The following is a 20,778-nucleotide window of genomic DNA, read 5'->3' on the forward strand; positions in this document are numbered from 1 at the left end:
GATTGCTTTATTGCAATGGTCAAATCAACAAAAGGTTTTCATTGTAATTTTTGGTGTTTTGGGGATATTTTGGTCATTCTGGCATGCTATTGAGGTGGCATTTTGGTCTGTCTGCTCATTTAGTGGTTTGAATTTGTTTGTGAAATAACAATGCAATTGACCACCTTGATCTATTGGTTTAGGGATATTTTCATCATTAGGTGGCTTAATCATAATGGGCCTAATGACACTCTAGTCTGTTCAGTACATTCTATGCGTTATTCTCTCGGACTAGGTATTGTTGTACAAAATGACAATGTTTTGAAATCCGAACCGTTAATTGAACCGGCAAGGTATTTGGGTCGAGATTTAACCCTAGTTCAATGAATTTTTTAAAAATAATTTATATAAATATATATATGCACAAAATAAGATATGCAATAGACTAATTTAAGATTCTATATGATGAAAAGTTTAAGATTTTCAAAGAACTTGAATTTCACAAATAAATTTTTAAAATTATAAGTTGAAACAAATAACTCTCATCTCAATCTCAATTGTATCTATCAAAAAAATAATCTTAAATCCAATTCAAAAATACCACAATATTCTGAAATTATACAAAATTTACATCTATAGGAATTAGACATTGTGAATTTAAAATTTAATTCATATTTTTAGGATTTAGATATTGCAACTTAAAAAAAAAGCTTGAAGTTTGGAGGAAATCGGGAATATAGAAATAAAGATACAAACTTGATAAGAAGCAAAAAATGAGAAGAAAGTGATGGATGTGGCATTTAATAATTAGTTTTTAGGGTTAAGAAAAACCTATTCTTTTTTAATTTTTTTCAATTTAATAGACAAAAAAAAAAAAAAAAATTTGCTGGTTTAACGGTTCAATCCAGTTCACACGGTTTGAATAATTCTTATTGGTTTTTAAATCCTATCAATCTAAAGTATGAATCGGACCAAAACTATGAACGATTCCCAGTCCGATCAATCAAATCAATCAGTCCAATATAGTTTTCAAAACAATGCAAAATGATACTAATGATACTACAAACTAAAAGAAAACTACAAACCATTAGGCCAAAGCCCAATACTCAAGGAGAATCCATTAAAACTCTCTCGTGCGCTAGATCGGGATGATTCTTCAACTTAGTACATCTCACAAAAAGTATATTGTTTCTTGTTCGTAAAAAATTCAGAGATTGCAGTAAACTACGAGTTATTAACCAACACTAAATAGTAAGGAAAAAAAGAAACAAAAAGAGCAAACCTTGCCTTTCTATTATTTTTTTGCTTAAGGCTTATTTGAGTCACTACCATGCTCTCCCAACTCATTTTTCCAAGTGACAATCATTCAATAGTTTTGAAATTGTGACTTGGTACGGGATAGTGAAATTTAGCTAAACTATACTGTCATTCTAATATGTCTCTTTGCTTTTTTTTTTTGTACTTCTAATTTCCAAATGGATATATTTGTCAAGAAGAATTAAAATTCTAATTGCAGAGCTAGATTTAAAATTAATAGTGTATTTTATGTCTTGAAAAATAGAGTCGTAGTTTATTTAGGTCAACATAGAATAGGGTTTGTAATATGAAATAACAATAGATGGGTAAATAAACTACACCAGTAACCAATACACTATTGTTAATTTTGTGATAAAAAGAACAGTTGAACAAAATTCTAACTAAAATAAGTGCACAAGCTTAAACAATTGATTATGTTTGTTTTTTAAACCACTATAAAAGGTACGTTAGTATGGTAAGGTATCAGAGGAATTCATCGCAAAGTATGTATAATTGAAATGCTGGCTACAAATTTGAAATAGGCAATTTATGTGTCTTAATCTATATCAAAATTACGTAGCTAAGTAAGTGGAGGTGTAATATTATATAGTTTTACATATGTTAGAGGACTGCTAATTCTAACTTTCAGTTCTATTGTCCTTAAGACACCAAATTTATAAGTAGGGAAAATTTGATATTATACTCATCCATGCTTTGAAGTTAGCTTGCAACAATAAAAAAAAAAAAAGAAAAAAAGTTAGCTTGCAAGGTGCATCTTAGAAAGTATTACTAGTCTGTTTTGACAAACTATAAATTACTGACAAACTATTTCTGAAGGATTACGAGGGCCAAAAAGTTTACGTGCACAATAGCACATTTTCACTCTACAAGTAAAATCAAATGTAAGCTGAATGTGCAAATTCAATTCTTTCAGGTTTAAGTCTTCTCTTAGTCCTAATTTTTTTGCAACATAAAAGTTCAAAAAGGGGGATTTGTTGAGTGAAGAGTGCATAGGCGAAAGCACAACAAAATGACAACTAAATAGGCTTCATTGCAAGTTTTCGGCTGCTAAACTACTTGGTGGGGTGGTCCATATGGACCATAATTAACTTAACCCACAACATCCCAAATTTTTCCACAAAAAAAAAATACAATCCGAACAAAGGTTGGCCATTTTACATCCATCTTGACTTGAAAAATCTCCTGTGGGAAATTGTGGGTATATCATGATTGCGATTAAGAGTATTTGGTACCCCTTCTTGGCTCACCATCATGATCTCTATCATACCTTTGCACTGGAAATAGGATAGTACTAATATTCATCTCCTCAATGACATGATTATAGTGTGTCCTCGGTACAAAACAAAGCTAACTTTTCGTCGAAGGGAAGTTTTCAACAATTGATCAGCGGGAGCTAGAAACCAGCTTTTCATGTCCTCCGAAAAAGTACGTGCACTGCGTTAATATCATCGTGTGTGAATTAACATGGCAAAAACAACTGCCATATGTATGAGATGTGTATGAGAAGGATCACGACTGTAAGTGTAATCCACTCTCTCGTTTTGATGCATCATGGAACTGGAGGAAGATTTATAAGATTTGCCTGCAAAAAAGAAAACAAGGGAATCTGTAGATGGGGTGGGAGAAACAATGGGGTAACCGTCATGATTGAGAAAAGAGAAAAATGCTCAAACTTTGCCCGATGAACATTTTTAGTCCCAGACTTTGGACGAAAACAAATATGGTATCCAAACTTTCAACTTTTGAGCACATTTAGTACTCTTGATGATTTTTTTTTTTCAAATTATTACTTGAAAGAATCACGTGATAGTCACATGTCTAGCAATTATTAATAAAAAATTGCCAAAAAATGTAAAATGGTCTTTTGATAAAATAAATTATTAGTTCTTAAACTTAGTACTTAGTGTGAGAGGGATATTTTACTTGATAAAATTATTAGTCCTTAAACTTAGTACTTAATGTCAAAAAGATATTTTACGTGGCATTTAATGTCAGAAGTAGGGGTGTGCATTCGGTGCAAAATCGGTAATTCGGTGCACTGAATTCGGTGAATTCGGTTATTCTACCTATAGAAATCTAAACCGTTTTCAATTCCGAATTAGCCATAACCGAATTCATACCGCAACCGATTTCAAATTCGAAAACGGTAATGAATTCGGTTTAACCGAATTCATCTATTAAAAAAAAGTAATAATTTATCTATTAATTTAAACTAGAATAAACCTTAGACTATACAATGATTGGTGATAATTTATGAATTTATAATTTACAATGATTAATAATAAGTAATATTAGTTAGTAGTTACAATGAATTTATAATTTACAGTGATTAATAATAAATAATATTAGTTACAAACTTACAAATTACAATAATTAGTGATAAGTTATATTAGTTACAAACTTATAATTTATTTCAAATCAAAATAAAAACTTATTTACTTACACATGTTATTGTGAAAGTCAATACACTAATACATTGATTTGCAATTCACATGCATTCACTTACACTGCTTAGTTGTCTTGTCTATACTTAAAACCTTAAGATTAGTAAATAGATAATATGAATTTTAACTTATTTGATAACTTATACCTAGAATCCTTAGTCTATGATTTAAGGAACACAATGATTAGTGATAATTTATGAATTCATAATTTACAATGATTAATAATAAGTAATATTAGTTACAAACTTACAAATTACAATGATTAGTGATAAGTTATATTAGTTACAAACTTATAATTTATTTCAAATCAAAATAAAACTTATTTACTTACATATGTTATTGTGAAAGTCAATACACTAATACATTGATTTGCAATTCATATGCATTCGCTTACATTGCTAACTGCTTAGTTGTCTTATCTATACTTCAACGCTAAAGCCTTAAGAATTAAGATTAGTGAATAGATAATATGAATTTTTATGTTAAATATGTAGAGTACACTAATACTTGCATGTTACAGATTACGCATTCAAATATTTAATAATTCAAACATGAATGATATATCAAATTACCAATATCTAAATTCTAATTATGAATTATGTTTATTGTTTAATATTTAGTATTATACATATATGTATTAATTATTATCTAATTCTAGTCATGTTACTCATGTATAAAATAATAAGTATTATAGTTATCTTATATTGTTATGTATTACTATATATTTGTATTATTATAGTCATATAACAATTAACAAATACTAAAAGAATATATTGTACATTATTATATATTATTATTATTATTATTATAAGTACATGATATGATGATAATACCATATACTAATTATTATTAATAGCATTTACCTATATAATATAATAAAGTATTAGTAGTATATACTAATACTAAATAGCATTTATCTATATATTATATAATTTTATATATCAATTTGGTAATTCGAATGCGGTAATGCGGTACCCGATTTCAATTACCGAATTTGAATGCGAAATCGGTTATTACCAAATTCATAATCTCATTACCTATTTCATACCATATTAGAATTCGGTGAATTCGGCATGTACCGAATTTGTACCAAATTACCAAATACCTGATTTCAAATTACCGAATTGAATTTGAAATCGGTTATGAATTCGGTAAGAACCGAATTTGCTCACCCCTAGTCAGAAGAAAATTTTACATTTTTTGACATTTTTTTATACAATAGTTGCCGGACATATGACTATCAAGTAACTTTTTTTGATGGTAATTTGGAAAAAATTCATCATGAGTACTAAATGTGCTCAATAATTAAAAAATTGTTTTTGTCCAAAATTTGGGGATTAAAATCGCTTGTGTATCAAAGTTTGGGTACCAAAACTGCATTTTTTTCATTGAGAAAAATTCTGCCAACCTGAGCCAACACAGACACATGCATCTACTCCAGGTTAAACTTTGGGCATCTCAAGTGGATTCTGCTGTTAAAAGTGAAAATCCCAACTGATATAGTAGAATTTTTTAGGGAATCTGATTGTTAGTTTCTCTCAGATTCAAGCTCTCCATTCAATTCTACCATTAACCTGTCTCTAACACACTAGCGGAAATGAAATCCTCATATGGTTGTCTTTAGCACCCACCCTTTGGGGGGCAAAAAAAAAACACACACACACATTTGGACTTTATTTAAAGGACAAGGAGACAATAATGTACGAGTTGAACAGACCAGCCATGCAGGCAGTTTTGGTCAAAGGTATTGCCAGTTAAGCTAAGGGAGGGTATATCATAGATGCAAATTTTGCAAAAGCCATATATCTAAACCAAAGATTTATCCACTTTTCCTCACTTTAAGTGAAACATACAGGAAACAAGGAACAGATAGTTTCACCCAAATCTTTATCGCTTTATGCAAATCCTCTTTCTAAAAACTGAAATGGTTTTAGTTCATTTGATAAAGCATAAGATTAATCGGCACTTGTCTTGTAGTTGTAATATGAGGGGATACCAATTATTAGTAGTATATTCACCTTTAGGAAGTATCGATTTTTACACTTTTAGATACTTAATTATTTTAATCTTTGATACTAATTGGCACTGTATCCTAAATATTCTCTCAACGCTTTTACACTGTAAAATAATTTAGCTCCTACCACAAGTTTCCAAACTCCGCCTGGTCTACAGATCAATGGAAATCCAGAAGAGAATTAGAAACACTTTGGAAGATGTAATTCCTTCCAAAATTAGTAACTCTTCATTAATTACGCGTAGTAATCCCAAATCCACTCATAATTGAGGTCTGCTATTAGAGTAACTGCTCCCTTTTTTTCTTACTGGTGCTATGAGTTAACTCCTAGTCACGTGTCATCCCAAAAACAAAACTTCTTTTTTAATACTATACTTTATATTGACAATAAAAACAAGTTTAATTAAAAGCACAAGTCTCAACCTGCAGATCTAACTTCCCATATTTGGATGTTAAAATATTCATAACATTCATTACTAGTACTAGTATTTTTTTTTTGTTGGGTTGGTATTTGGTAAACATAATTTAATAGTAGTATATATTAGAAATGATGGAAAAATATTCCAAAATAATATAATTTTGTCTCCTTGACACTGCGAGATCATCTTCCCCCTCTCTTTCAGATACATTTTTCAACTGATCATTTCACACAGGGCCACTGCCCAGACACTTCTCATATTTTATTTTCCACTCCAAAAGAAACAAAAGAGAGAAATAAGAATTGTTTTTCTCAAAGGAAAATCACATAGAATTTTCATTGAAGGGATTCCGACCATATTCAATTTCTCTACATCTTACCTCGTGAATCCACCGTCGGTTTTGCTCTTCTCATTTCCTCCTCATGTTTGGATTTTTATTTTGTGGAAATCGTTTTTGTGCTTTTTTCCCAATCTGGGATTGCATGATTTCTCTAATATAAACTTTGTATCTAAATTAAATTTGTCTGTTTTTGCCAATTGGGATTTCTTGGGAAGGAGGGACGCTGTTCAAAATTTGGATTTTTTTAATTAGATGCTGGTGCATTTTCATCAATTGGGTTTTCTCAAGTTTTGAAAATTTTTAACTGGGCAGTGTCCTAAATTTCAGTTACATTCTGGCATTTGCTCCAATTGAGCATCATCAATTTAAGATCTTTAAAAACGGGTTGCATGAATTTGAGAAAAGACTGCAACTTTTTATTTTTTTAAATGCTGATTTTTGAGATGAAGGATAGGCTTCAATGATGAGCAAGGTTAAAGAAAATGGAGGTTAGATCAGAGAGTTTGGGACAGGCAAGGCTCGAAAAAGAAAAGGGAAGTTTACAAGGGGGCCAAGTAATCCAGAGAACAAGGTTACAGGTCTGGTTTATAAGGGTATGCTCAAGCATTTTGATATGGACCTGTTTGGTTCAGCTGGTGGCTGTCGGCGAGCTGTGGCATCCGCGTTTACTAACTGGATTGTCAAGCCGGTTCAGTGGAGCGTCTACATTGTCCTTTCGTGTTGAAGATGCTGTGCCATCTCCTCCCATTCTTTTGCCTGCCAGTGAGTTTCTTGAAAGCTCCAAATTCATTTCCAGTGGTTGTTTTATCGTGGATGTGCATTTTAGATTGCGAGTTTGATAGCATATTTGTGGTTTTTACATCATTTTAGGATAATGTGATCGGTATTTGTGGTCTTAGCTCTTTGTCGGTGATGTGAGATCTGCTGGACGGCGTGGAAATTCATATAGAGTTTCTGTGGAATAGGTTTCTATTACTGTTTGGATATGCATAAAGTAGTGAGTGACTAGATGTCAGATATTAACTTCAATGTGGATGATTGATGCTTGATTCATTGAAAATGTTTATCTGTACACAGTATTAGACATAACCTAGCAGTGGTAGGAATCCGTCAAATATGACAAACTTAAGTAGAAAATTGGAGAAAGGTTGTTGTAATTGTGTAATCACGGAATTACAGAGTTGATTATTTATCTCTATTGAATTCAGGGACAGATGGGCTGTTTGGTTTTTTCTGCATGAATATTAGTTTGCCTTTACAATGACAAATAAATGGCAAGCTCTAAATATATAAAAGGTGCTGTGTTTTTTCTTCTGGATATCTAATTATTGTTAGTTTTACATTTCTTTTTATCCACACCTTACGCATGGAAAAGATGGTCTTTACTTTAGCAACGAAACAGGCCAACTCCAAGTCTTGTAGTTTGTGCTTATTACAGTAGCCTGCAATTAAACTTGTTTGCTATTTCACCAACTTTTGGCCTTGTTTTTGCCTCCTTTACTTGTAATAGATTTTCTACATCCCTTTTGCTTCTTTGGAATGTTGTTATCTCTTAAAGTTGGTTTAACTCTTTAAGACACTATATAATAAACTGAATTTGGGTCATTGATCTTCATTTAATTGGCTTAAAGAAGCAAAAAGAAGCTTCTTGGCTTGAATTTTCATTAAGTTTGTACTAATGAAATTTTAAATGTTCACATCTTTGATTCTCTGCCTTCATTTGCTTAATTAATCTTATTACTCACCCAAAGCGCTAGGTCAACTTAAGGAACCAGATTGAAGAGGTACTGATGATATACTACAAATAGTACATAATGGCCTCCAAATGACACACTAATCATACTCCCCTTCTCTTAAGAAAAAACTCTGAAAGTTATTCTTATATGCATTCTTTTAACCTTCTGGTTGTAATGTAAACTACCTCTGAAAAAGCTGCTCTCTTCTCTCTCTCTCTCTCTCTCTCACCCTCTCTCATGACGATATATTGTTTAAAGATGCTGAGGTTCTTCCAACATGGTATATTTTTTGGAACCTTGATCGATGATATATGTATATATATATATATATATATATATTTGAGAGCAAGAACATACTCAATTTGAGTTCATACAAAGTAATATGTTTAATTACTTTGCATGATAAGCTTGAAATAAAGGATTTGTCTTTCCTACGATGCAATGTGCAGAAAAATTTTGTTTGACATTCAGATGTAATTTATGTAACATTCATCTAAACGTGCTTATGTAGTAAAAAGCTCTTACACCTTTGGTGTGGTAAAGACTAAGTGTAAAAGAAATAGTAGACTTGACTTTTCAAATTTGGTCTGAATATTTGGTCATTTGTGAGACAAGTAAGTAATTGATTTCTCAAGCGGAGATATATATGATAGGTAATGGTAGTCTAACATGATGTGGAGTTTGAGTGTCCGTGAGGAAAACAAAGTAGCAAGTGTTTCTTTCAATGAGTACCATGGGGATAATAAAGTCACATATCCAGCCACTGTTAATGTAATGAAACATATTGGATTGCTGTCACAGGGATTATAAACCACTGTTAAGTAGTAAACCTATAAATACACTAGTGGCATATGCAGTTTTATGTTTATTGTCCATGTTGCTACGTATAGACAAAAGTAATTACCTTTTGACCATTAATAAGCAAATGATGTCTGTCAGTCTTTGCAAATAAGTTTTGCACATACTGAGAGAGGAATGTGTGTTTTTGCAGGAAATTATACAAGTAATGGTTTTCTTAAAGTGTCTTGCAATGGCGGCTTGAATCAAATGCGCGCTGCGGTATGTATGGAACTCCTATGGTTTCTGTTGCAGTGGTCTTCTTATTGTCTAGTTACTGACTTAGTCAATTTGGAATGCTAGATCTGTGACATGGTAACAGTTGCTCGGCTTTTAAATCTCACTTTGATTATTCCAGAGCTTGATAAGAAATCATTCTGGGCTGATCCTAGGTACTTCAGATTTTATCCAGAAGTGGTTAACTTGTAGTAATTCAGAAGCATTTGGATTTCTATACCTCCATTTCTTTCTGTTATAGAAATTTCTATGGTGTATAACTTGCAGTGATTTTGATGACATTTTTAACGTAAGACACTTCATTGACTCATTAAGAGATGAAGTTCGGATTATTAAGAGATTGCCTAAAAGGTTTGGAAGGAAACTTGGGAACCAAATTCTACAGATGCCTCCTGTTAGCTGGTCAAATGATAAGTACTACTTGGAACAGGTTTGTTTACTTTGTATTGTTACAAATATATCTCTATCAATTACATAATCTGGATGACATTTCTTTTCACAAAGGTAGACAGACACCTAAATATGCTTCTTATACTTCTATAGAAGAACCCATGATCAAACTTGGTGCTTTCATTTGAACATGCAGATCTTACCCTTATCTGCCAAGTACAAGGTGATACACTTCAACAGAACAGACACTCGACTCGCAAACAATGGACTTCCTGTTGAGCTTCAAAGACTCAGATGTCGTGTCAATTTCCAAGCACTTAAGTTCACCCCTGAGATTGAGGCTTTGGGTCGAAAGTTGGTGCGCATTCTGCAAGAAAGTGGACCGTTCATGGCATTGCATTTAAGATATGAGATGGACATGTTGGCTTTCTCCGGTTGTACCCATGGATGCACTGAGGAGGAAGCTGAGGAGCTTAAACGGTTGAGGTAATTGCTTGTTGAATTTGATGCATTATTTGGATAAATATGTCGCTGGAATTTTTCTCAGCATAAAAAAATGGCAGATTTTATTCTCATTGACTACATTAACATGATACAGACACAATCATCCAATGCTGGATATTCTGTTTAGTTAATGGGGGAAATAAGATTCTTGTTGCTCAGTAGCAGACACATGTATCTATATCAGGTCTTTTGGCCAGAAACATGAATACTGATTTCTTAGGAAAAGATCCACTAGGTTATCTCTCAAGCTTTGTGCTTGAGAGATGAGTGACATGGGTGCTTATTCCAGATTAATTTCATGGATTTCTACATAATTGGCGGTTGCAATGACTAAAGCGATCGCTATTTCATGCATGATTAAAAGACATGGTGTACTCCCTCCCCTCTCCCCTCCCCTCCTCCCCTCCCCCAAAACAAAAGTTCTGAACCTAAGTAGGCTCTTGGTTCACCCTGTCACCTTGTCTGTTTTCTATTATTGCTATCCTGGAAGATGTAGATTGATGGGTGAGTAGAGCTACACCAGGCTTTTGGTTTACCCTGTCACTTTGTCTGTTATCTATTATTGCTATCCTGGAAACATAGATTGATGGTCAAGTAGAACTATGATCGCATTTTTTCACACAATTCTTTTCTTTTTTAAATTTCCCATTGACATCACTTTGTCAGATCGAGTTTTGGACCAATGGAGGTGGGTTGACTGCAATTAGTCCCATGCTTCCCTTGCAAAGATGGAGTCTTTTTATGCCATGTCTCTTAGAAGACTACTTTGTGGTTATATGATGTTCAAACAAAGTGTAAAGTATGATAAAGTTAGAAGAGACAGAGATTTGTGGAGTATTAATTTTTTGGTCCATAATTCCTTGTTAGAGAACTATTACATCATCATGTTTTCACAAATATACTTAGAATATGATTTTCAGGTTTATGGAATTTCTAGGCTGTACTGTGGTTTCAGGTATGCATTTCCTTGGTGGAAAGAGAAAGAGATAATATCTGATGTAAAAAGATCTGAGGGCTTATGCCCTCTTACCCCGGAGGAGACATCATTGATTTTGAAAGCATTGGGTTTTGACAGAGACACACAGATATATATTGCATCTGGTGAAATATATGGCAGTGCAAGGAGACTTGCCGCACTAAGAACTGCATTTCCCAGGATTGTAAGTGATTGCAGACAAGATCATCTTTCGCTAACATGTTGTGCAGTGAATATTGGGCGTGCTAAATTCTGTTTCTCCTGAAAGCTTATTAAATGATGGAGTGTCACTAGAAAACTTCAAGTAATAATTAAGAAGTGGGCTCAGCGTGGTAATTTTTCCAACCTTTTTTTGGATCTTGGGGGCTGGTAGCTAACGGGTAAAATCTACACAAGTAGATTGTTTGTCCATTCGGAGTGCATCTACATAACCAAACTAAAAATTCCAAATAGTTGGGAAACAATTGATGTACAAATCTCATCACTGTTACTGCCCAGCTTTTAATTTTCCATCCCAGAATGTATACTTAATCAGTGACTGGACGGTTCCACTTGATCCTTTCAATAACGTATGTAGAATGGTCCTATAAAAATACCTTAATGTTTGGATTGGTGCATGTACTATATAAAATGACTTAATGTTATTTCAATTTCAAAATGACTTAATGTTAAAATGACTTAATGGTCCTATAAAAATACCTTAATGTTATTTCCTTGAATTCCGTTGCTATTTCAATTTCAGGTGAAAAAGGAGATGCTGTTAGATCCTGAAGATCTGCGACAGTTTCAGAATCATTCATCTCAAATGGCTGCCCTTGATTTCATTGTTTCAGTGGCCAGTAATACATTTGTTCCCACCTATGATGGAAACATGGCAAGAGTCGTGGAAGGTCATCGAAGGTATATGTTTTACAAATTATAAGTGTTTTGGGAGCCATTTTGGTGTATCAGAGCTCTTAGCACTGTGAAAGTCCCTGATTACATTTTTGGCAGGTATCTGGGTTTCAAAAGAACCATCCAATTGGACCGGAAAAGACTTGTAGCACTATTGGATTTGCATCAGAATGGGACGATCTCATGGGATGAGTTTTCTGTTGCTGTGCGGTTGGCACATGAGAGCAGAATGGGACAGCCTGCACGTCGTAGAGTTCTTGTTGATAAACCGAAAGAAGAAGATTATTTCTATGCAAATCCGCAAGAATGCCTGTGCGAGGGAACAAGTTGTGATGACTTATTAGGCCCTCGGAATTCAACTGTAGTCCGATAACATGTGCCGCCAAACCAAGCCTCAATTTGTGATTCAATTCCAAGGGTCCTTGCTAGACACCGTGTGAAGAAATCATGGTGTTTCAGTTAGCAAAGGCTTGGGATCATTAGCGTTCATCCATCGAAAATCTTTCAGAAATCAAGAAAATGTCAGACTTGTCATGGGCATCAGAGCGGTGTGTTCATACATGGGGAGCTTTGTAAGAAGCAGCAGAAAATACATAGAAATGAAAATGAAGGTTTAGAAGTTCCACTTGGATTTTAATTTTAATCATTCTTTTTGTTCATATGTAATTGGTTTTTTCTGATGGTTATTCATGGGATCTTTCATTGTTTTAGCATAAGAGCTGCCAGCTGAAAGCTAATTATTCATGTGTCACTATTGATTAGTCAACAGGTGCCATTTTCGGCACTTGTCTGATCAGATAAGATGGTAAAATCGAGGCAGTGAAGGCCTCTTAGATGGTTGTAATCAATAACTACTCCAATACCACTGTAAAATTCCCAATATGAGCAAATTTGAGTGGCTTCTGAGGTTTTTGAGTTAGTGTCTTTCTTGATGCATTGAGATAACTTAATCTTCCACTTATTTTGATGTTAACAAATTCCTTTCCACAACAATCAATTACGGAGGTTAAATGATATGAATCTGAAATCTATATATGTACTGTAACGTTTGAGGCAATAAAGAACAGGTCCGTTAAGCGTTCTCTTTGATTAACCCAGCCTTGATGTATCAAAGTTCCTTTTTCTCCATTGGATTGTTAAGCTAAGGGGTTCTCAATCTTTTTACTTATTCGAGGATGAAGAGGACTTACAGGTAGGGATGGGGTGGGGGGGGGGGGGGGGGGGGAAATATTATACTCCCCCGCCCCATCCCCCGCCCCGTCACCAGCAAAAAAAAAGTATATATATATAAATAAATATATATAATATGTAATTTAATTAGTTATAAACTTATGATAATGATATTATTAGTTAGATGTATTATATAATGTATATTAGTGTATGTAATATAATTGATATTATCAATTATATGAATAATTAGACATGTCTACTAATAGAATTTATTAATTAGTTATACTAAATTTACTAATACATTTATACTAAATTTCTAATTACACTTAATAGAATAACACTTTTTTCTCAAAAAAAAGCACAAACACAATAATGAATTAGTGATTGTATTTGTACCAAAAGTGAAAATTTGACTATTTTAGTTGTATTTATTTCATCATGTTGGATTGTATTCAAATAACTTTTGTTTGATTGTTTTTATGAGTTTCAATTGTAAAATTACAATGAATAATAACTTGATGATGTGTTGATATTTTAGTACTTGATTATTTATTAAAATTTAACTATAATAAAATTTTATTAACCCCGCGAGGACAATTTTATTAACCCCTCCCCCACACCTCGCCCCATTGCCTATTAATTCCCCCCGACCCCCACCCCGTCCCCCGCCCCGCCCCGTTGCCTATTATTTTTTTTTACCGTTTTTTGTGAATACATTTTTCAATCATCTTTTTACTTTACCTATATTGAATTAATACGGTATATTTTTTTAATAAAAATTTCAGAAAATAACAGTATAAACGGACTTAATTTTAGTGAGCAAAATATTTTTGTTTGAATATAATTCTTGATATAATAATGCTTACTTGAGAAATCAGGAGGTATCATCTATTGATTCGTCACGATAATGCAGACGAAAAGTCATTGGGGCAGCAGAGATGATGTAACAAGTCTTAAAAGTACCCCCAGAATAAAAATAAAGCACATCAAATGAAACACATGCGTTGTATATGCTTCAATATTAATACAGTTCATCAGTACTAATCATACAAATTGTTAGTACATCAAAGGTGTGAATTATGATGGAGGGATGCAGATTTAGCTCTCAAATTTTAGAAGCGTATTTATCATAATACTACTTTAAATTTGAACGTACACTAAATAAATGAATAACAATAGATCGTAGGGGTGGGGATTATTACTTAAATTTGTTTTTCTTGGTTCACCTCATTCATGCCTTTTTTTTTTTTTTTTTTTTTGAACGGACCTCAGTCGTACTTAAAGCCCAAAGGCCTGATGTGCTAGATTAAAAAGCCCACTTTTGCTGTGGAGCAGTAAAGGTCCAATGGAGGCCGAGGATTCCAACCTTGTGATTTATATTTCGGGCTTTATAAATTCTTTGTGGACTGCTGACTGACTGGACCATTCTTTTGCTGAATTTGTTTGTTGGACTAATTCTTGGGCTCGGACGTGAGTCTAAAATCATGCCTTTTTTTTTTTTCGAAAGAAAAATTATGCCTATAAATTCATTTTGAGAACGTTAAATTTTAATTATGATATATAAAAGCTCATAATTTTCTCTCAACACTTCTCAGGTTGAATTTTTTTCCAAATGGTCCACAATGTCTGGTAAGATGATAAACAGAAAAGCAAAAAGTTTAAAAAAGACTTTTTCAGATATTTACAAAACCAAAAAAGGGCAGAAGATGAGACATTGGAAAGACTTAAAAGGGCTTTTAATTTTTTTTCACCTTCTACATAACTTTTTTTTGGGGCCATACTTTTTTCCCCTTCTACATTATTTTCTAACCATATTGGGAAGAGCAACTCCAATCATAACAGATTGAGCCACACACACACAAAAAAAAAAAAATTTTTTGGACATAATGCTCAGTCAATTTTGTTAATGGTGTTAGTTCAGAAGATAATTAATTTGGACATATCCAGAAAATTTGGACGAGTGGCTGACCAGCACGTTGAGTCAGAAATTGGAAATACAATTCACCAGTTTTCAAAGGACAGTTCACAATTTTACATATCAGGAGACTCCAGCACACAACTTCTGAAAAATGTGCTTTTCAACTTGAGTGTGTTTGGTCTATATATTGAAGTTGAGCTGAGTGCGTTTGGATAGTAAATTATTTGAGATAATTTTGTAAAAAAAATACTGTAAAAAAATATTGAAGCATTTTTTTGATATAATATGTAAGATAATAACGTGATTGAAAAAATGTGTCAATGATACAAGTAAGTTATTGTGTGTAAATAAGGCGTAAATAAGGTGTACTAATTTACAATCCAAACACAGATGATTATCATGTTCGTGTGCCTTTGATCTCCTTTTTACAATTTCATGCAAGGAAAGCCCCTTTTTACATCAAATCGCTACAGTAATTTTTCTACAAAAAAAATCCAAGAAAATGCAATCCAAACAAGGCCGAGTGGAAAAAGTTTACAAGATTATTTGTTTTTATCCAATTTATACTCGATCTAAATTTGCTTAAATACCTAAATTCGACCGATATCCCATAAATTCGTCGTAGATAATTTATTATTGAAACAAATTAATGAAATATTATAACCAAGTTGTGTCTAACACTCAACGTAACCAAATTGCTGTTAGGCGCAATTTATGGTTCGTTCTACTGCAATCATTTGTTTCTAGTGATTTTTGGTGTTATTTAATGACAAATGAATATCGGTATCAACGCCAAAACATTTAAGTTACAAAATCATGCGGAGCAGAGCAGCCAACCTCAGAACCAACATAACAGCTACAAGTGCTACTAGATTTCCTACTTTCTTACCAATTCCCCACCCCTGAGCCACTGATTTTCCAAAGCCAACACTTCTAGTCAAATAAGATTCCGTCCTTTTTATACAACTTTTCTCTCGTTCACTTTCAATCTCCTATACAAACGAACTTCATCCCTCTGGCCTCCCGAAACTTGTCTGCAGTGTTAACTGCCCCAAAAAGTTGCAGAAAATTCCTTAAAACCACCTGATAATATCAAGAACCAGAGCATCATCATGACTCATAATGAGATTACTCTTGTTTACGATGTTGTTTTGGTTTTTCTTGCCATTTTTATTAGCGTTCTTGCTACTTTTCTCCTCTTCTTTTGCAAGAAGAAGCCAATCAAAGCAGAGGAAACTCTGCAGCCCGCTGCCAGTTGCAAGCTCTGTGCATGTTCATGTTCGTTGATGGATATCGATTCTGCCACTGATGGTTTCAACAACAGAAGAATTATCGGAAAAGGCAGATTAGGGACGGTTTATGCAGCCGTGATGCCACGAGGAGAATTAGTAGCTGTCAAGAGGATCCATCCGCGGCTTGTTTTGACTAATGCAGGCTTTGGATTTTCATCGGCAATCAAGTGTTTATCCTTAGCTGATCATCCTCACGTTGTTCCCATCATAGGATATTCTGAGGCACCAGGTGAACGAATCATCGTCATGGAATTCGAGGGCATGCTTAGTTTGGAGTTCTATTTGCATCATAATCCTGACGGGGCTGCACTTTTGGATTGGAGCAGGAGGTTGAGGATAGCAGCCGGGGCGGCTAGAGGGATCGAGTACCTGCATCAAGGCATGGCACCGCCAATTGTTCATGGTTGTATCAAGCCATCAAATATTCTGATTGATGTGAAGTTTTGCGCAAGATTATGCGATTATGGGCTGCAATTTTTGGCACCTAGGGAGCGGCAGGGTCTAGAGGGATATGTTGATCATGAGTATTGGGTGGAAAAAGGAGGTGGTGCTTCCAAGGAAAGTGATGTGTATGGGTTCGGGGTGGTTCTGTTAGAGTTGTTGAGCGGTAGGAGAAATGAAGAGGGATTGATTGCTAAGTGGGCTTTGCCACTGATTAAAGAAATGAAGTTTGATGAACTGTTAGACCCTCGACTTGTAATACCTTCTGATATTAAACCCCTTATTAGATTGGCAAAAGTTGCTTCAGCCTGTGTTGGGAATTCCAGACCAAGTAGGCCTGCTCTCAGTCAGATTGTGCCCATTTTGAACAACTTAGAAGTGGAGATGAGCATCTGATTGCAATGCAGCAATATTAATTCTTCTGTACAAATTGATGAGCTAGAATTTACGAGGCCAATTCAAGAAACTGGAAATTCTAGCGGCCTCTGATGTTGATCTATCTTTTGTTAGTGTGAAACGGTGGAATCCTCTTGGACGGGAATGAGTGAATTCCAAGAGGAGGTTGGGGCGGTGGTTTGTCTTGTAGGAAAGGATGGTGACATGGATTGACCTTTTTATGCGCAGGCAACGGAAGATATCTTGGGTGCGAGAGGGACACTTGCGTCTCCCATTGAATGAATGCTCTTTTGTTGTGTACAAATTTGTAGTGAGGACGCAAATTCATGCTTTTACCAATTAATTTATGTATCAAATTGGATCCACCTAGAATGATGATGAAGATGATAAGGAAGCTAGCTACATATTAGAATAGGTGTTAAGACATTCCATACCGTACTACAGATACTTTTGATCTTGTACTTGTCAACTTTTTGATCATTCGGTCTAAGGCAGATCCCTGTACGTATGGAATGTCTTAACACCTATCAAAATTTCCAGACCGTCTCTGCACGCTTAAGGGCCAAGATTTGTCATTAAAATTTTATGCGGCTGAGATTATACCATGTAACTCGATTTTCGCGTCAAGTGTGGGGCCCACCACTATCTGTTCTGAAAATACATGCTGTGAAAAAAAAGTTACACGATGTACAAAGAAAGTTACGCGCAGTTGATAATGACCAAAATTGCCCGGGACGGTTGCAGGTCCGTGCCCCGAGTCCGTGTCTTGATTATCAATGAGTTACTGTAGAAATAGAAAAATGTTTTGTTGAGTAATCTGTCTCCAAGTTGGCAACACGCCGCTGCATTGCCCATGATTCCGATCTGCTGTCTCAAATTAACGTGTCGTTTGATGTTTGGATATACTTTGCGATTCATAAAGTACTTTGCTGGGCCAAAAGCTTCCCTAAGTTGTTCTCAAAGTGAGAAACGGTTTATTTTTTTTCTTTTTTTGGGCTCAACTTTATTGATTTGATATTTTATGTGTAATCTACGTGTCCAATTAGGCAGTTATAGCCCTCAACTGAGTAAAATCAAAAAGTGTAAATGACGGTAAAATTTACATTGTAAAGTTTCAAAAAAATATTTTTAAAATGGAGATAAAATAATTGTAGCCTCATGAACATCGGCACTTGTTTTCAATCGTCCGATCTATTGCTTAATTTTTTTTTTTAATAAAAATCTAGATTTGCCAAATAGACTCCAAAAATTCCAAATCTGATAATAAAAAAAATCTGGAAAACTCAAATCTAATAAAAAATAAATAAAAGAAACGATCTAAAACTCTCAGTAGAAAAGTTTAGGAAATTACTAGGCAACTCAAGGAGAGAAGAAATTCTCGATAAGAAATCTTAGAAGAACACAAATGAAAACAAACCAGATGGTTCCTCTCATAAGGAAATATCAGAAAAATCTGATGTCTCGCCTATGGGAGAGAGGGAAACTTGGAGGAAGTTTTGGTTAAAAAGTTTTTCTAAATAAGAGGAAGAGAGAATTAAGAGAGTACTCCAGTTCTTATTATCCTATTTGATGTGTTTCTCTCTAATGTATAATTAAGCAACTATTTTTTTTTTTTTTTCCAAATATACATTGAGAAAACATGAAGGTGCATCTTGCAATTTGAGGACTTGGACAAAATAATAGGAGAAAAATGCACCGATGGACATCAGAATTGGAATTAGACACTCGAAAAACTTGTAATGATTTACTTTCCAAATTTGTGTCATGTGTGTATTAAGAATGGGCTAGCTCTAGAATAGAAAGTAAATAAAAAATGAAAAGAATCCGGAAAGCAGATGTTTAAGACTTGAGAGGAAGGAGAATGTTCAACAGCCTCAAGAAGATGGTTGGGCCTCACTCCTACAAATACATCTGTCAATCTTTCCTAACATATAGATCCATCACCCGAGTTTGAGCCTCAAATATCGAGCTTTCGTCCCACATCCAACCCAAACAACCCTACTTAGAAACTCGAACGTGTTGCAAGCCCACATCTCACATTGTATTGTAGTACAAATTACGCGTGGCATGCACTACACAGGAAGGAAACAAATTGCTGAAGCCTCTTTCACTGCTAGCAAGTGTGTTTGGTTAGAAGATCATGTGGAAATTATTTTAGAATAATTACTATAGTACGTTTTTTTTTTATAATGAGATGTATGTAAGATAAAAATATAGTTAAAAAGATAAAAAAAATAATTAAAAAAATGTTTTTCATGCAAGCAAATAATGATCAATCCAAAACAATGGTCAAATTATTTAGGGGTGTTGTCTATTGTAGAGTTTTAGCTGCTATCTAGAATTGTGGCTTTCTTTTTATTGACAAAGAGCGATATCTTGACGAACAATTCTAGCAACATATAGCTTACATTTGGATTAGCATTTATATATAGTTTTATTGGAGAGGCAATAGAATTAACCTTTGCTTGATTTGCTTTTAAAGGAAATCTAACTACTTAAGGTGGAAGAAGGGTTAAAGAGAACTAAAGTCCTACGTACCTCTACAGCTCTACTTCAGAGCAGTGCATTGTTACGCCTATCTGGATATAACTCAGATTACAATCGTATTCGTCGCTAGATCATAGTCTTGAATGTTTCTCGTAGGTCGAAAACCAATGTAGTTGGTCATGGCATAATTTCTTATTATTAAGTTGATAATTGCATTCAAGTTTGAGTTGATTATAACTTAAACGTGCTATTTGGCCTTGTTTGAATTGTATTTTGACACATAACTTTTTTAGATTTCTATGAAAATATTCGTTAACATATTTTCTAACTATTTTTTTTTTACCTCATCACATCTTAATAAAGTGCTAGAATGTATTTTACTACAAAAACTCTAAAAAAAATTACAGTCCAAACAAGTTCTAATGTGCTATGGAGTTTCCAACAAAACAATTCGCAACTCAACCTAAACCTGATCTTGCTAAGGGAAACAGGAGGCCCCTGTAATATCCCAATTAGAAACCATTACAAGATTGTTGATGTAACTAATTCTCACCCTCTCAATAAAATTCTCTCTCTCCTCTCCCAATTTCTTCTTCTTTCTCTTTCCTCTTTCTTCAACCCTCCACCGGGTCATTACAGCCCCGTTTGGTAAATGAGTTTTTTGGATATTTGTCTAAAATTTTACTATAACTTGTAGGAAAAATTTTTAAGATGGAAATTTTTCTCTTTTTCTTTTTCTATCTTTCTTTTTTCTCTTTCTCTTTGTTCTTCATTTTCTTTCTTTCTTTTCTTTACTCACTTCTTCTTCTCCCTTCCCCTCCCTCACCACCTCTCCCTTCGATGCCAAAAGAACCCATCAGCAAACCTCGAATTTTTTTTTTGGCTTTTTCTCTCCCTCTCTTCTCCCTTTCCCCCGCCACCCTCCCCCTCCCCCTGGCTAGGATCTAGTCTCGCGATCTAGTCACATGACCAGATCGAGCAGAGAGG

The 20,778-nt window shown here is 34.1% G+C and overlaps 2 protein-coding genes across 3 annotated transcripts; both read left to right on the forward strand.

Annotated features, from left to right (window-relative positions):
* The first annotated feature begins 6,353 nt into the window (after positions 1-6,353).
* Positions 6,354-12,988, forward strand: LOC113760467 (O-fucosyltransferase 3-like). Of its 2 annotated transcripts, XM_027303050.1 has the most exons (9): positions 6,354-6,566; positions 6,968-7,275; positions 9,241-9,308; positions 9,390-9,478; positions 9,591-9,753; positions 9,910-10,199; positions 11,173-11,377; positions 11,936-12,093; positions 12,187-12,988. In XM_027303050.1, exons 2-9 carry the CDS (start codon positions 6,996-6,998, stop codon positions 12,458-12,460), a joined length of 1,527 nt encoding a protein of 508 aa, XP_027158851.1. In that variant the 5' UTR covers positions 6,354-6,566; positions 6,968-6,995; the 3' UTR covers positions 12,461-12,988. The 2 variants fall into 2 exon arrangements, with proteins under 2 accessions (XP_027158851.1, XP_027158850.1); XM_027303049.1 differs by having other exon boundaries at positions 6,354-7,275.
* Positions 12,989-16,205: 3,217 nt separating this feature from the next.
* On the forward strand, positions 16,206-17,800 carry LOC113763113 (serine/threonine-protein kinase-like protein ACR4). Its single transcript, XM_027306836.1, has one exon. It carries the CDS (start codon positions 16,288-16,290, stop codon positions 17,302-17,304), a length of 1,017 nt encoding a protein of 338 aa, XP_027162637.1. The 5' UTR covers positions 16,206-16,287; the 3' UTR covers positions 17,305-17,800.
* The last annotated feature ends 2,978 nt before the right edge of the window (positions 17,801-20,778 follow it).

This window comes from Coffea eugenioides, chromosome 2, assembly GCF_003713205.1.
Source record: "Coffea eugenioides isolate CCC68of chromosome 2, Ceug_1.0, whole genome shotgun sequence".
NCBI lineage: Eukaryota > Viridiplantae > Streptophyta > Magnoliopsida > Gentianales > Rubiaceae > Coffea > Coffea eugenioides.